At 33.0% G+C, this 17,779-nt stretch overlaps 2 protein-coding genes across 3 annotated transcripts; both read right to left on the reverse strand.

Moving 5' to 3' along the window:
• Positions 1-3,003: 3,003 nt before the first annotated feature.
• On the reverse strand, positions 3,004-12,894 carry me31B (ATP-dependent RNA helicase me31b). Of its 2 annotated transcripts, none has more exons than XM_089070565.1 (8): positions 12,676-12,894; positions 10,883-11,057; positions 10,494-10,700; positions 10,234-10,405; positions 9,998-10,148; positions 9,253-9,448; positions 8,571-8,741; positions 3,004-8,475 (listed from the first exon to the last, which is right to left on the reverse strand). In XM_089070565.1, the coding sequence occupies exons 2-8, from the start codon at positions 11,021-11,023 to the stop codon at positions 8,179-8,181; spliced, it is 1,335 nt and encodes a 444-aa protein (XP_088926691.1). In that variant the 5' UTR covers positions 11,024-11,057; positions 12,676-12,894; the 3' UTR covers positions 3,004-8,178. The 2 variants fall into 2 exon arrangements, with proteins under 2 accessions (XP_088926691.1, XP_088926690.1); XM_089070564.1 differs by having other exon boundaries at positions 12,379-12,894.
• Positions 12,895-15,007: 2,113 nt separating this feature from the next.
• LOC105432567 (uncharacterized) lies at positions 15,008-17,726 on the reverse strand. The gene is made up of 3 exons (XM_011647425.3): positions 16,972-17,726; positions 15,711-16,326; positions 15,008-15,368 (listed from the first exon to the last, which is right to left on the reverse strand). The coding sequence occupies exons 1-3, from the start codon at positions 17,030-17,032 to the stop codon at positions 15,203-15,205; spliced, it is 843 nt and encodes a 280-aa protein (XP_011645727.2). The 5' UTR covers positions 17,033-17,726; the 3' UTR covers positions 15,008-15,202.
• Positions 17,727-17,779: the final 53 nt, after the last annotated feature.

The following is a 17,779-nucleotide window of genomic DNA, read 5'->3' on the forward strand; positions in this document are numbered from 1 at the left end:
AAGAATACAATATCTTCTCTGATAAATTTACAAAGAAAGCAACAGAGAGAAAGAAAAAAAAATAGATATTTTATTCATCATCATTCACTATAATTGAAAACATCCCATTCTTTCGTATTTCCAGACTCGGGTAACCCGAAGCTGGGGGTTAACGGACGTCCCAGGGATCGGTCCTAAAGCCCACACACTTCGATGGCCACGCTTAGTGCGCTAAATGTGGCGGTGAAGATAGAGGCAAGAATACGGGTCAGAGTATTTCTCGTTTCTTTATACCGTCTTCTTCCACACAGTGTCCTTGTATCCTTCTCCTTCTCGCTATCGTCGCATTGTCGTCGCCTATATATTCGAGATGGAGGGATGTGTGTGGCATACGGACTTCGCCGACCGTACGAATCTCTCTTTTTCTTCCCCTTGCTCTTTTCACCCCGTCTCCAGAGTCTCGACCCTGCAAACGACTCGTGGAAAAATAATTCAGAAAATGAGAGAGTCACGACCGTAGAAAGATGGGATCTGGGCAGAGAATGAGAGAGACGAAGGGGGAAAGAGAGAGAGAGAGAGAGAGAGAGAGAGAGAGAAAGAGAGAGAGAGAGACGGCTGGATTTGGCTATGCGGCGAGAAGAATGACACGTTGGCGGTGGACGAGATGGAGGAGTGATTCGTAGTGTGTCGTGTACAAATTCTCCCTGGAGGACCTCTTAGACCTAATTGGCCGTTCGAATCGATATCTGTCCCGTCCGTTGTCGGCAAAATTGCGACGGTACGTGTGTCCCCCCCCTTCCCCCTCTCTCACTCTTTTATTTTCTCTCCCTTTCTCTTTCGAGAAAAAAAAAAGAAAAGGGACGATTCAAAGTGACGAGAAAATAAATCTTACGGAATTGCTCCGGAAGAGAGTCGTAGAATTGCGCTTTCTTTCGTCGTTTCATTTAGTGCTTTATGAAAATAAATAGAATCGACCGCGTTATTTTGTTTGTTTTAAAAATAATAGTAAAATTGATATAAAACAGTTTGAACGCCGACTGGAGAGCGTAGTCGGAAGATGGGATATGCAAAAAAAATAGGTGTTCTTGAAATTTGATCGACCGATAGAAAAAAAAACAAGAAGAAACTTCAACCGCATTCTTTTGTGCACAACACGTTAATTATGAATTGATTTATCAAGAGAGAGAAAATCTTCAAAGTCAAATATTGTTTCAAAGTTAAGGTTAAAAGTTATATACGCGTTCTAGTTCAAGAAAAATAAAAAAATTTCAAAAATCCATAAACCACATGTGCACAACATATATAAATATATAAAATCTATCGGATTCTGACCAACTTGAATAAAAAATATCATCATTCTCTCCCCAGTTGTGTGAAAGTAAATTTGACTTTCATCGCTTTCCAAGCTTTGCAATAAAATTGAAAAAAAAAAACGAATCTGCAAGGTCAGATATTTTTTTATGTATATTTTATATGACAATAAATCATTGATTGGATGATTTCCGATAAAAATCTGAATCGAGAACAATAAGTAAAGATAACGTGCGGAAAAGTAAATACGATCGAAGAATATGAGAATGCGGAATGCATCGAATATCGTATTCGATGAGGATGGAGATTTGCAGGCGTATGGAGATAAGTATGTGCAAGAGAGAAGAAAGAAGTAGATAACGCATCTTTGCGTGCGATGCATCCGACGACGCTGTGGCGGCACGGCCGAACGACGCTATTTAAGCGACTACTTAAAATCAATAGCGGTCCAACGTTTATATCGCGCCAACGGTCTGACAGCATAATTCTTATGCCCTCTTCTGCGCCCACTCTCTAAGCCGTTGGCTTGTTCTCCACGCGAATTCTGCCCTCCACAGATTCTCCTTCTTTGAAAGAGTCGCGGAGGATCGCATGGAGCTGGAGAGGCTTACGATAACGGCGATAGTATCGAAATACGGATGCTTATCCGCTAGTATTGGAATATCGGCGTTTCATTTTCGACAGTGAATGCTTTTCATAACTCATACTCTTTTAGCTTTGCTGACGACTCGACATCGGAAAAGCATCTCTCGTATAATTTTTATGTACATTATAATTTGCAATAATCTCGTTTTTTTTTTTTTTTTAAGTTAATTATAGGATTATACTCGCAAAAATTTCGTGCATTTATATTCAATTCGTTATTTATATATTATTTTTGACTTTAACAATATTATATAAACAATATAAAAGTACCAGCATTCTCGTTATATATATTTCACAATTATTTTATTAATTTTTTTCAATCGTAACGTCGATATCGATAAGAAAACAATAATATCTTTGCTTTGGGATGAAGTACTGTTTATTGCATCTGTCCAATATCGATTTATCTGATAAATCGTATTAAACGTTAAATGTTAAATATGTATCAAACGTGATTAGAGGAAAATGCATACTTCGTCTGGCGATAAATTAATGTGGGCCGCATTATAAGGAGGATACCTCGATATCTCTATAACATCGCATTTGACGTAATCCGCTTAAATGTGCATTAGCTGTAATAATCCTCGGATGTATCTACAAAATATATTGCGAACTATAAAACAATAAGTGTCCGCAGATGCTTCGAAATACGAGTAAATAATAAATGGACTCCGGCAATAACTTCATGAGTAGCAAGATACATCTTCAGAATACGAATCCTCTTTCATATATTCATTATATCGATAATCGTATATTATTATAATTTAAAAAAAAACTATATGGCGAATTTTTTAATTTTAACGTGAAGCAGATTAATTAAGATGCTCATTCGATAAAGAAATGTATCGAATATCATATTAGATGAGGATGAATTTAGTTGAAAAATTTTCAAATTTGTTTTTTACTTGTAATAAACAAGTTTGTCAAACGTAGTCTTGAAAATTCATCTTTATCTAATAATTTTGAGATAATTTTTGAGGTAAAATCCTTTTATATAAAAAGAAAAAAGTTTGGGACGGCAAAATTGAGTATCTCGGGATTTATGACATAAAGAAGATACATCGTGTATTGTGTGTACTGAAACAGAATTTTTATTAAGGGACGACAGTTTCACTATTTCATCCCTTCAAGGAAACAAAATTGGCATATGACTTATTAGAATGGGTTTGAGCTAACAGAATGGCAAAGATAAATAAAAAAAAAAATATGTTTCTTTTATAGTCACGCGCAAACCCACCTTTACAATTTGGAGAAAGAAAAACATATAACATTGCTGAACATGAAAACTATATGTAATTTTGTTTTCATACCGCTTACAGACGGTCTCCGAAACGGTAACATATAACGAGAATAATTGTCTTGACAAATGCATATAAAAATCAGAAATACAGAGAGAGAGAGAGTATTTCACCTGCGTAGAATTACGCGTGAGTCGCGAGTTATTTGTAAATAGATATACAAGCTGCATAATACTGCGAAATCATTTTGCTATCATCCATTTTAGAATGATGTATTTTTTTGTTTTCTCAATTCTGTAATTGTAATCGCATCAATTATAAAATACAAACGCGGCTAAGTTGCTTCTAGAATATAAGAGAAATTTCGCAATGTTATGCTACTTATTAATTTACGAATAACCGAAACTCAAATTTCAACGTCACAAAATAAATCGATGTCTGTTATATATAATGTCGAAAATTCTTCGTTCATATCTCGTTAATAATAGTAGCGATAATAATAATAATAATAACAAAAGTATCACATTATATAGTAGCCGTTCAGGTATACCATTTGATTGACAATTGGTTTCACAATTTGTTAAACAAGTGTACATAATAATAATAATAAGTTCTTTAACAAAATGGTAAAGCACGGATAGTCGATAAACTGATTCTGTTTTTTTATTTCAAACGAATTATACCTTTTTTTTCGTTTTTTATATATTTTTTTATTTCACGTATATTGGAGATCTAATTCCAATATAATTAATCGAGCTGCGTATGTTATTCGAACGTGTGGAAAGATTGTTCGTTTAGATGTTAAACTTCCGATGCAATCGATTCTCGGTTCATTTGTTGGGAATGTGTCTGCACGCAGCTCGCCGCATTGGATTAACCAATGGAGATAATTCAGGCGAAGGTACGAGATCTACGATGTATTGTTAGAGAGCTCGTTCTCAAGATGTTTCCCTTCACACTTACGATTTAAATCGTAGACATTGAGAAGTAGATTTTACTCTCCCCCGGATGGGATTGGGGAGAGTCCTCCGCGATTCTCGCACGCATCCGGATGTTAACACATTTATTTTCGAAACGTATTTTTATGTCGTACGAATTACATTCGCTTACTTTCATATCAAGAGCACTCCTTGTTATACCCAAGATTAGTTGCAGGAACCGCACTTGGACATACCTCTTGGATCAAACGTGAAGAGACGTGGTAAGATATATCAAAGTAAAAAAAGTTTACTTTGGCAACTTGCAGCTATGAAACACGTTTGGATATACTCAATGATTTATTTTCCAGTATTTTTTTCGAAAAAGGATCCTCTGTAATTTAGAATATAAGAATGATAATATATAGATACGGCTGCAAGAAAGGTGAAGATTATAAAATTACCACGTTCTTCATCAGTTTGTTCGTATAACATTGCTAATCAATGTTCCTTCCTTTTCTTTTTTTTTTTTTTGGATTTTTTAAGCCCACTTTTTTCTAAGTTTATATATCCAGTTCGCATAAACATCATTCTTTAGAAAGAGTCAAGTCATAGCACGCAATTGTATAGATTTTTAATATCAATAAACGGACGACATTTCGTTTACAAATCCATGAAATATACAAATGTGCACCGTACGTTTAAGATAAATAAGAATTTTTAATTGGAAATAATCTTGATAAGAATAGAATAATTTGTAAAATATTATAAAACGAAAATATTTTAACGCTTATCAATACGAGCTAATTGACTCTTTCAAAAGTTGAATAAAATATTATTTCGCAAAATAGATTCCAAAATGGATCTATCGATGTTTCCAATTACAGCGCAGTAAGACTAAGTACTTCCTTCTTAGTCTATATAATATTGCCAAAAGAATTTTCAAAGAATCATCATAAGCAAAAAAACAGAAGCTAATAGAATAAGAGATTTTTCGTAGTTTGCAAATGGGAATATTTCGCAGATTAGATTGGCGAAACATGTTATTATGTTGAACCCATTTACGTTTGTATATTAAGTAGATAATAAAATGAAAAGGGACCGTAATATTAGACTATGACGCAATCATATGCGATTCTGGTCGATCAAATTAATATGCAGTGGGCAACAGATTATTTGATCAACAAGATCGCATGTTAGCTTAATTCATTACAGTATCTTTGCATTAACAGTGACACAAAAAAGAACCTAATAAATTATCAAATCGTAGCAGATATAATTGCTGGTCTTCCGATTCTGCTCTGGTTGTTCATTTTATATGTGATTAACGGCACCATCATTATCTGGCAGATTATTTTATTTGCTTTCGTTATCTTGATTAGAAGAAAACAAGCGTTCTGAGTAGATCAGAGATTATTTGATTACAATCTTTAATGATTACCGATAAAATTCATGCAATATCAAGATCGATTCTTCGCTTGTTAGATATTCATCTGCCCATACAATAGTTATAGCAATAGCGGTTAAATGAATTGTAAGAAAAATTTTGCCGAATCAAAAACTATCGGAGAAGCAAATAGAAGTAAAATAGAAAAACGCATATCGATTATTAAAAATACGATACATCGGTATACGATATTTCGATACGTTTCAGGTATCGTATCGCTTTTTATTCGAACGTGTAATATAATCTGCGCGATTTATTATATTGCGTTAATTACCTCTTTTTCATTCAATCGCGCAAGATGTACATGTATCCGCAAACCGGTCAACGAGATACAAATGCGATTACCTTGCAACTTATAACTCGGTCGTGATTATTTTGCAATTTATAACCCGGTTACGATTATTTTGCGACTTAAAACCCGCTTCGTAATAAATCCACAATGAACGATTATTTTGCAACTAATAACCCAGTTATGATTATTTTGCAAGTTTTGCAAGTTATAACTGCCGGTTTACAATAAATTCGTGATAAACAAGAACAATAGTCGCGTGACAATCGTTTACCTAAGAATTTCTTTTTTCACGTTATATTGTCGAGTCAGATTTACGACATACACGATCGAGAATATGTAAACATATGTAAACTTTCCAGAATCGTAGAGCCGCATATATGAACTGAGTTCTTGTAAGACGATAAGAAAACCTGCAAAGCCCGTAATAAGTTAATTCGCGAGCATGATCGCGCATATTCAACATTTACATTTGATTTTACAAAAATGCGAATCTTCCTCTCGATATTCAGTTAACGGGGATTACGATGGTATTCTCTACGAAAATGGAAATCCGCGGAATGTATCTCGACTCGAAAATACATTTTGAATTTGCGTCAAACTTAAGCCATGCACTCGGTGTCGCTACGAACGAAAATTACGTATATTGGTCGGTTGAAGGCAGCGAGCATGAACAACCATTTGCCCAGATCAACATTCTACACGTCTGTTCAATGTCCAATTGTCTGCAATTTCAATTTCCTCTTTTTTTGTGTCAGCAGTTATCTCATTACTTTTTACCTATTCTATAGTTTCCGTGATAAGCTCACAGTTTCTGATATTACAGCCCTAAATTTAACGTTGCAATCGCCTCCACTCACCGTTAATATTTCACTTGAGGAGAATTCCTCTCTAATATGAAATATTTTGGTATCGCATATTGATCCATCTTCCACATCCAAAAACCTAAGTCATATTGGCTGGTGGCCTTCCTTAAATTTCAGATGTAGCCATGCATACCAAACAATAAATTTCCTGCGTATATACTTTCATTATTTCTTACTCTTTCTCGTGCTTATCCACAATTTCATGGAGATTTCTAGAGATTCTATGTCGATATTATCAATAATGTAATAACCTTGGCAGTTATTTTATTTTTCACGAGAGACGAGAGTATTTAATAATAATGTATTTACATTCACGTTGCAACATGAGCTATCACGTCAGTTTCTCATGTGCATTCCCTTGCCACCCATCTATTCATTAATTTTAATAAATTCTCACAATTTTTTTGTTAAATCTCAGCCTCGATAGACTGTTGTTGCATAATTAAATATAGGCTGCGATTGGACATATATTATTAGTATCAATCATAGAACCTCTGTTTTTGGAGTCCACCAGCCAGTTCTTTATAAAAAATAATTATATAAAACTAGTCAATTGTACAATCTCTGATTCTCAATCACAATATAATAAAAAGAAAATTTAATTGCATTTAAAAAAAAAGAAAAAAGAAAAAGTGAAAAGAAAAAAGTTTCCACTAGCAGTTGAATGAACAGAAATAAAGATAGTTTTAGTTGACAAGTGATTTGAATTTCAGAGTTGTATTACAATATTGACAGATAACAAAATCAAGCCATGATCAAATATTACAACTGATATTTAATATCCAAATTTTATAAATCGCTAAGGGCAATTTATATATATATACATATATATACATATATATATATATATATATATATATATATATATACATATATATATATACATACACACGACCTTATCGATGTTAAAGACAATTTTTATATATATATATATATATATTTATATATATATTTATATATTTATATATATATATATATATATATATATATGCATGACAGTACAAAAGTAATGAGCACATGAGTCGGTATGTTGTACTCAGTAAGATTGGCCGATAGATATTTTTAAATCATATATGCCCTCTTTCTTCATTGTTACGCAACAACAGAAGAAAAGAAATACTGGAAGAATGAAGCCATTGTATAAAAATCTTCTATTAAAACGATGTTGTATGTCTTCGCATGTAGTATTTACAGTTATGATAAAATGCAATGATTGATTATTATGTTATTCACATATCTGTTTACATATTGTGCATCTTGATAATGGCTTGACTCTGATTTGCTTTAGCTTATGTACATTTAAATGTATTTATGTACAAAGAAATGATTCGCACTGACATTTGCGCGACACTTGAATCACTCAACTCATTACTCATACTTAAAGTACGCTGTATTTACAAGTAAACTCACTCTTTGACACACTTTAGCACACACTTTAAACTCTTTGAGCGTGTGTGAAGTTTCATTTTACCACAGTGTATCGAAACTACTTGGACACGTTACCTTCTTCCATACTATTATTGTCTTCTGGTCTCGCCACGTACAAACTGGGGTCTATCACCTTTGGGATAGGTTTAATTTCTGTTCCAAGCTCTTGTTCGATACGATGTAAGTTGAAGCGATCCTCATATGTGATTAGGTTAATTGCTATACCTAAGTGGCCGAATCTTCCAGATCGACCGATTCGATGGAGATATGTCTCTGCCATCTTCGGAAAGTCAAAATTGATTACGACGTTCACAGCTTGAACATCAATACCGCGGGTAAATAGATCACTGCTCACCTAGAAAATAAATTTATATTTAATAAAGACACTAAAAAGTTTAACAAAAAAATTATTTAAATTTTTATAATTAAAAATGATACGTATTAACTTACAAGATTTCGACATAACCCTGCACGGAAATCATGGAATACGCGATTTCGGTGTGCCTGCGCCATTTTCGCGTGTATATAATAACAACAGTATCCGAGATCTGTTATTTTTTTAGCCAGTAATTCGACGCGTTGCGTTGAATTGCAAAAGATTATGCTTTGCGTTATTTGCAACTGAAAAAAATACATAAATAATCAATTTTCATTTTGAAAAAGAGCATGAAATTGATATTCGAATGTATCAACAGAATGAATTGTTTTTTTTACAATGCCATGCAATTAGATTTTCTTATTACATTTACTTCATAAACAACTATTATTACAGACATAACGTATTTTAACAATTTATATTTTATATATATATATATATATATATATATATATATATATATTATATATAACTATTAACGCGCATAAAATTACAAGTTGAAAATATTTTATTTCGTATTTTTTTGGAATATTTTTATGACTAAATATTAAAGATATAAGTTTCTGTGTCACACAGCTGTTCATAGACATATATATCATTGTAACACAAATTAATAGAATTTATTTGAATTTTATATTTGATTGAAAAATATATGATGTCAGAAATAACTTATCTATAACATCTAATATGTTAGAAACTTGAAGAAATTTATATATCACTGATAAAAAATTATATAAAATTGAAACAAAGTCTTACTTTGGAGAATAGCGTGTTAAGGCAGTGAACTTTCTGTCGTTCCTGTACAAAAGCGTAATATTGTGTTACGCCTTTTAAAGTCAACTCTTCCATTAAATTAATCTCATATGGATCTCTCAAGTGTTTCTCCATAAATTGTTTCACAGTCAGAGGAAACGTAGCTGAATAGAGTAAAATCTGACGTTCGTGTGGTAATCTGGAAAAAAAAATAATACAATTAATAAATATATAAAATGAGATAAAATGATGGAGCATAGGTAAATACGAAAAATGATTATTTCCAGTAATTAATAACATCCTATTGCACATGTTACTATTTCTGTAAAAAACATTAATAGCTTTAATAATAATGAAAAGCGTGGCAACAATAGAAGTTAAAAAACTATAACTAAAAAAAATAGTGTGATTTCAGTAAATCTTAAGCGAGAGTCAATTAAAGTTAGTTAATTAGTATAATGCATTCGAAAAAATGTTATCAATTATACATTATACAACATGTCATCAATTTAACATGGATATGTTTCACATATATTAAGCATTTTAATTATATAAAATCTAGCATTGAATATACAAGTACATAAAATAGCCACATATATAGTTAATCTTAATTGCCTCTCATACAAAAAAATATTGAACTTGAGATTTTTCTGCATAATTCTTCATAATTATCCACCTACCGTAAAAGGAGTGTGTGGTTAAATAAAGATTATGTGAATTTAAATATCATGTTATTATACAAACCTACCTCGATATTACATGATCCAACATTCCTTTAAAGTCTTGTGACAGCAGCTTGTCTGCTTCATCCAAAACTAGAATTTTACAATGTTCCATATTTGCCACGTTCTTATCCATCAGATCAAGGATCCTTCCTGGCGTTGCGATTATTACTTGTACTGAAAATACAATAAGTTACATATGGATTGTACATCGATAAACCAATATAATGTTCAACTTATTAATAAATTTTTTAGATCTTACCTTTTTGATAAATCCTCATAATGTCATCCCGTAAGTTGGTTCCTCCAGTAGTAACCATAACTTTTATATCCATGTGTTTTGCAAGCTCAATACAAATCTGTGATGTTTGTAGCGCTAACTCTCTTGTAGGTACAATTACCAGTGCTTGAATTACGTCTTTCCTTGGGTCAACCTAAATAGTGGCAATTAATATATGATGTTAACAAATATATGGAATTAAAATAAAATGTTTTTTCCAAGCTAATAGCCTTTTATTGTACCTGTTCCAGCACTGGAATTGAATATGCTCCAGTTTTACCGGTACCATTTTTCGCTCGTGCCAAGATGTCCTTACCAGAAAGTGCAATGGGAATACTAGCTTCTTGAATCGGTGATGGTTTCTCCCATCCCTTCTCAAAAATTCCCATCAATAATTCACGTTTTAGGCAAAATTCTTCGAACTCGTTACCACGTGTGTCGGTAACATCCTGTGAAATATAATCCAAAATAAATTTTCATCTTAAAACCCAAATGTTTTCTCAAAAATCACTTTACAAAAAACAATAAACTTAATTTAAAAGATTCATTAAAATTTTTTATTTTTATTTAATATTTAATAATTCAATTTAAAAAATACAGATAATTTGTTTTTTTGTATCATAAGACTCACACTTGTTTTAATTCTTTTATCCTTTGGTGGAATTTTTAATTTAGCTTTCCAACCCACATCATCTATTTTATCTATTTCTGATTTGTTAGACAAACCAGAGTTCAACATGTGATTAGAGTTCATATGTGTTTCAGTCATCATTTTGGAAATGTTATAGTATATTCTCTATTTTTTCCTGTCAAAAAAAGAAAAAAAGACATATTATTTTCTGTCTTATCACATGTACATATATGATATTCTTGAACTATTCTATAATTTCTTTTATGTAATATTCAAAGTCATTTTATTCAAAGTCTTCATGTCACGGCTATAATATGTAAAATATTAACAATTGTATTGAAATTAACTCTATGATCTCTTGAACAGATTCAAAAGTATGCCAAGTTTTTATATTAACGTTTGAATAGAATCCACAAGGAGAACAAGACCAAACAAAATTGACCTACACTGACTACATTGTCTGTAGATATCACATCGTTATGAATACATTCGAATATGTCGAGTGTTTTTGTGTGTTTGGATATAGAAGGCAACTATGAATATACTCTGTAGAGGAAACAGTTAGCTATGCTACAAAAAATTTGATTTTTCCATCACTTCCAACCTCCAATACATTATTTATAATTAGGTAATAATAACAAAGAATCGTTTCTTTACTTCCTTTTTTAACAATTTCTTGTGATAAATTGTCTTCCACTTAGAAAAATAAAATTAGATGCATAAAATTCGCATAAAGCCAATAAAAAAGAAATTATATCCAAATGAGAAAAAAGGGAAAGAAAAAAAGATTCAGCGCTATTGAAATTTACATTCGAGATGTGTTATTACGTGGAATGTATTCAAAACATCATTCATACAACAGAAAGACAAAGAGAAAGTTCGCGATATCGAGACTTATCTCTTGCGTGACGAAGTTACTGTTCTAGGATATAGAAATCAAGAGGAAACACGAGACGACAAAGGAAAGCATTAATACCCATTTAATCGCGAATAGCCGTAATTATATGCGATGATAGTTGATACACCGCACGGCCGCCATGCGGTCGGGACAGTCAGGGGAATTTCAAACGCGCAACGTTCGAACCGTCGATAAAGGTAGGGATTCGTGTGGCGTGCGATATGCGCGTTAAATATAATACGGAATGTCTCGCTCCGATTCCACGCGACTCCAACCAATGCGGAGTTCTTTTTTTTCCTCTTTCTTTTTTTTTTTTCTTTCCTATCGGTCAGACCGCTGCGTTTTTCGCTGGGAATGCTAAACCTCAAAGAGAATTATCTGTTAAGAGTCCTCGCGGATTTTTTTCCGCGACGATCACGATCACGATCACGATCACGATCACGATCACGATCACGATCACGATCACGATCGCGATCGCGATCGTCGCCGTCACCGTCGGAGACGCGCGTCGCGACGCACGCGGTGACGCGCCGGGATAGGCAACGTCGCAGGGGTGCGAGAAAATCGCTGCGGGCGCATATGTCGTCTGCGTGCTTACCTCGAAAAGCGGATGGACGTCGATGCCGTGTATATATATATATATGTATATGTATACGTGTACACGCCTCGAGCACTCGATCGGTGAGAAACAACACGCCAAAATGGCCGTTCTCCAATGTCAATGATTTCGCCGACTTCTCACAGCGCCAGTGACCGCGTCGGGGCACCGTTCCCGTTCGGTACGATGCCGCGCTCCTGCTTCTCTCTCTCTCTCTCTCTCTCCTCTCTCTCGCCCTCTCTCACTCTCACTCTCTCTCACACACACACACTCTCTCTGTCCCTCGCGCCTCTCTACCTCTAATTCGTTTCTCTAATTCTTTATGCTTCGGAAAAAAGCGTTCTCGTGTATAACACGCGGTCCCGACTTTCAGTCTTTCGGCCTGTCTCTGCGACTCGTGATTTGCGTTCCGCCTGTAGAATCTCGAAATCCCGACTGATGCACTGCGTCGAATGCGAGCGACGATTATTGCTTGTTCGGTGTACACGATTCGCACCATGAAAGAGTGACGTAATCAAGACGGCAGACTACCACGGCATTCTGCCCCCGCCAGATATCGACTTAAGGCACGATTTTTATGAGCAATCGCGATTTACGAAAACGCAGCTAGCTAATAGATTTATTTTTTTCGGTTGAATTCTGCGTGTCCCCTTTTTTCTATCTTCTTCTCTCCACGCTTGGTCGTATATACATGTTTTACGTTTCAATTTCGGAAAGAGTAATGTAACGTGATTATAAAGAACAGACTCGGAAATGTCTCGTGATACGAATCACGTGCCATGTAATTTGAATTGTGCTCGAAGGCTTGGCCAATCCGCGTGCGCCAAGTGTGGAAGAAATGCTTTACTTTGTCGTTATGAATAGAGGTTATATTCCAAAATTTGTTGCCAGTATTGAAAATCTATAATTATACATGTTCAGTATAATTCATTCGCAGTAGATTTCGAAATACAACTGGAACATTATAATTAGAATTCTTCAAGTAAATAAGAATTTATATAAAGACAGAGCAACTTTTAATTTTTCCGCTTAATAACGTACGTATGTACCTAGATTCAATATTTATGATTTATGATTTCTCTCTAAAGAATTGTCCATCATTGTTATAAATAATATGCTAAAATAAAAACAAATTATTTTAATTCAAATCATAAATTACGAAAGAAAATTATAAATATAATTATTTAAAATTATAAAAAAATAATTACAAAATAATTATTAAATGTAAAAATAAATATTAGAGTTATTAAATATTAGAGTTTTTCAAGTTTGAAAATCTGCCATTTTCTGATTAACTATAATACACTTTTCAAACATTTGTCAGTTTAGTTTAATAAATTTTGCAGTTTATTAATAAAAAAATGACTTTAAGTAAATAGTTATTACGTAAATATATATGTATTATTGATTTAAATTTATTTTAATCCGAAAATAGCGAATATCTATTTTTACTTGAGATTTTGAAATATAGCCGATATTCAAAAAATTCTTATACTTAAAACTGTCTTATCTTAATATTTTAAATATTATCTTAAGATGTTATCAACCAATCGCTATTAGCATTTTAAGATATCACTTAGTTTTAAATCTAAGGCCGATATTCATAGTTCTTATATTTAAGATTCTCTTAAAATATTTCAACCAATAGGATAACTATATGAGCTTACTTAAGACGATCTTAAATATAAGAATGGACTATGAATACCGGCCTAAGAAACTCGTAATAAAAGTCCTAAAATAAGAATCGATTATGAATCGATCAGAGATATTCTATGAAAAAGTATGACACACACGTTATCGATTGCTAGCTAGAATAAAATTTAATATACATTATCCCGGTAAAAAATTTTTCATATTTTATATATATATATATATATATATATATATAATGCGTGCGTGTATTAATATATAATGTATACAATTGATGGATGTATTCTATATATATTAATATATAGAAACATTTTTTAAGGGTATTAAATTTGTAAAATAAAAGATAAAAAACGAATATAATATTTTTTTATAATAGATGAGTTTCAAACAATATACTTGTCTAGAAAATGTTTTCAAAATAATATGATGCTTTAAAACATCACGTTTTTTCTGAAATCTAATTTTCATTAAAAGAAAAATTATAACACATAATAATAACATATGACATAATAATTTTATATGATATAATAATCCTAATAATGATCTCAATCTTAGATGATCTTATATTAAACTATAAAATTTAAATAATTTAATAATAAATTCATTTTAAATGAGAATTATCTCTTAAAATTACATCCAATCAATCAAATATGCGTCCAGCGTTTAAAAATGTTAAAATTGAACTATGAGTATTATTCATAGTCCATTCTTATTTCAAGATCAGACGTCTCACAATTAGATACTATTTTAAGATGCTAATGTAGCCTTTATAATTGATTTATAAAATCTTAAGCATGCATATATTTAAGAGTCTTAAGTATAAGAACTGACTCTCAGTCTAGAAATACTGTCTAATAATCGAACATTTCATAGAAATCAATATGGATACAGTTTCAGCGTTAATTTTGTATTAGATTCAAATTCACACTATGCATCTAATCATAATGATGTTGCCGCACAGCTGACAGAGAATAGAATGTTGATGGAAAAACTTTTATCGAATTTTTATTGAAATATGAACGGCGTAATACACGTCGCACGTGTCGGAATATAGCTGTGATGTGATATATTGTTTTTACATTGGTACAACACACATTATTAATATTCCTCATTTCACCGTTTCTTCCTTATATATTCCTTATATATTCCTCATTTCACCGTTTCTTCCGCACATTCATGGACAAATCGGCTCCTTCTTCTGGGATATCCGGTACTTGCGGCAAGCTTCCGGACAGTGGCGTTCCAAATAGCGTCTTTGCGAGAAAGCTTTGAAGCAAACGCCGCAACGCCATTGCCACTGATGATGATTACGTGTCCTTTGATGTGCGCGAAGATTTGAACTGGAACAATTCGAGAATACTTAATTAAACGTGCAGAAATGGTATCTCAATAATATAATTATAATAGATTCCAATACAAATAGAAAAAAATCGAATAATAAAATGAATAATAAAATGAATAAAACGAACGAAGAAAAACGAACAGCAGAATTGTTGTTCTTCCCTTCATTCTGTCTCAAAGATGATCGCTTCGCAGATATTTTATATTTTTCTTTTTTTAATTTTAATCAAATTTTTGTTTTTTCTCTCTGAGATGAAATCAATTTGGATTTTGTCTGTTTTCTCATTGGTAGAATATAGTTTGAAATGTTTTTGTATTTAAGGGAATTCTCTCTTACATACCGATCAGCAAAGGACTTGTGACAAACTGGGCATTCAAAGGGTCTCTCGCCTGTATGCAGACGTAAATGACCCTTCAACACCCACGGCCGATCAAAGCTTTTACGACAATATGGACAGTAATGCATCGTTTTGTTTCTCTTCCAATGCTGAGTGCCTCCCCGGGTAGACGTCGCCTTACCCTCGGCAGCGTTTACCGGCTCTCGCTTCTGTTTTGGTAGCAAATATAAAATCTGTGAGAGCGTTTGCGTTTCGCAATCGTTGATCATGACCTTTGTTCCAACGACCTTTTCCATATCTATCGTTTGCGCTATCAGTCCTGAAGATTCTTGCGATTTGGAGGAGACTGGTGACATCCCATCGAGGAATATCGCTGACACTTTATCAGCATCGATCGCATGCTCGCTGATCGACGAAGCATCTTGTACGTTCCCAAAATTTCCACCAGATGAATTGAACTCTGTGTTGAATGTCGCACCGCTGCTCTTATGAAAGCTGTAACGAGTTACAATGGGAAGTCCGGAACAAGCCCAGATATTGCTCGTCTTAGATGTCACATCCTTTGTATGATTTTTTCGTTTGAGGTCCACAGTTGGTGGCAGCCATGGAAATTCGGTCTCTGCAAAAATCGATTTTCCGTCATTCAAAGCAGGCACGATATTTACTATCGGAATCGTCGAGATTTAAAGCATCTCTGAAAGATTTATCGTCACTCCGGACATGGTAGAAAGTAATTCCACGACAAATAAGCGAATCGGAGAGAGCTTGATGGAAATTCGCACATACACATTCCATGTAAAATTAAAATTTCACTTATCAATAACTACTAATTATTCTCAAACTTTTAGAGTATATCTTTCTTACCTCTAACGAGAAAAATTGAGCTTGCTTTCTTATAAATTATTAAAAAAAGAAAACAAAATAAACTATATATTTAGAGAGTTCTGTTGATTTATACAGAATCTTTCGGTATGATTTTCAACGAATAATCTCTATTCAAATTGATTTTAAAACTCAAAAGGATCACGTGAAAATAGGAGACACACGGCATGATTATCTACAAGGCTGTTTATTATCATGACAATAGTCAAGGTTGAAGTAACGATCGTAGAGAGACTTCAATAATGTTGATACGGAAGCACGTGACAAGTACATGTCAGAACATTTCAACAGATAAAATTTGTTATGCATTAGTTCCTTCTGCATTTGTCCTTCGTATCTAATCTTAATAAATGCAGAAAAATATGCGCAAGAGTAAAAATACCTTCATTTGAACTGTCGGTCCGCTGATACCGTGCCATCGATTTTATCAAGCATCGTGGCATGTTTCTTAAGACAAGACTTTAAAACTTTGCCTATCTTAAAACCCTTCGGTTTGCCAGGAATACGAAAAAAAACTCCTCAACCCTCAACTTTCACTGCCACAGCAATATAGCACTGCCGTGCCTCAGATCGGTTTTTGTTTATACCGAGCAGTAGCGTATCACTTTAAAGATCTTGATTATCCGACGAAATAATTTTAATTTCTTAGGATAATTTACGAGAATTACTTATTTCGTTATTTTATTTTTTTTTTTGATAATTCGTTCACGATTATTCGATGTGATTGAACATTATTTAATCATATCAGAACTATTATTAAATAGGACAAAATTATCTCTGGCTTCTCTTATCATTATCAAACAAAAATTTTGATTATGTTATTTATTTATTTTTTATTTTATTATAAATTCTTATTTTATGAATATTTTTAAGAGTTATGACCATTTCGATCTTGTTTATGTATTTTTGTTCTGATTTTTGCTATTTTATGTTTACAAAATTTTTGTATATTTGACTGAGATTTTCGTTTGCGTAAGATAAAGAATAGCTAATTAAGATAATAAATACATATTTCATCATGCCGAATCTGTTTATAAGAGAACCCTATAGGTTTCTCTCCATGTTATCATGTGTGACCTTTCAAGTTTTGATAATATGTGTATGGTGGAACCAAGGCACTTCGAACGAATCTACTCAAGATCTAACGTCTCAGAATCGCTTCAAACAGCGTTGCGATCAGGTCAGAACGT

The sequence above is a fragment of the Pogonomyrmex barbatus genome, unplaced genomic scaffold (assembly GCF_055798465.1).
Source record: "Pogonomyrmex barbatus isolate J1 unplaced genomic scaffold, ASM5579846v1 scaffold10, whole genome shotgun sequence".
NCBI lineage: Eukaryota > Metazoa > Arthropoda > Insecta > Hymenoptera > Formicidae > Pogonomyrmex > Pogonomyrmex barbatus.

Coding starts and splice junctions, on each gene's coding strand:
- me31B (XM_089070565.1), bottom strand. CDS start 11,023: ATGATGACTGAAACACATATGAACTCTAATCACATGTTGAACTCTGGT. Junction 10,701..10,882: donor ATAAAAGAATTAAAACAAGT/GTGAGTCTTATG, acceptor TATATTTCACAG/GATGTTACCGACACACGTGG. Junction 9,449..9,997: donor TTGGATCATGTAATATCGAG/GTAGGTTTGTAT, acceptor TTTTTTTTCCAG/ATTACCACACGAACGTCAGA.
- LOC105432567 (XM_011647425.3), bottom strand. CDS start 17,032: ATGCCACGATGCTTGATAAAATCGATGGCACGGTATCAGCGGACCGAC. Junction 16,327..16,971: donor GACCGACAGTTCAAATGAAG/GTATTTTTACTC, acceptor CGATTTTTGCAG/AGACCGAATTTCCATGGCTG. Junction 15,369..15,710: donor CACAAGTCCTTTGCTGATCG/GTATGTAAGAGA, acceptor GAATTGTTCCAG/TTCAAATCTTCGCGCACATC.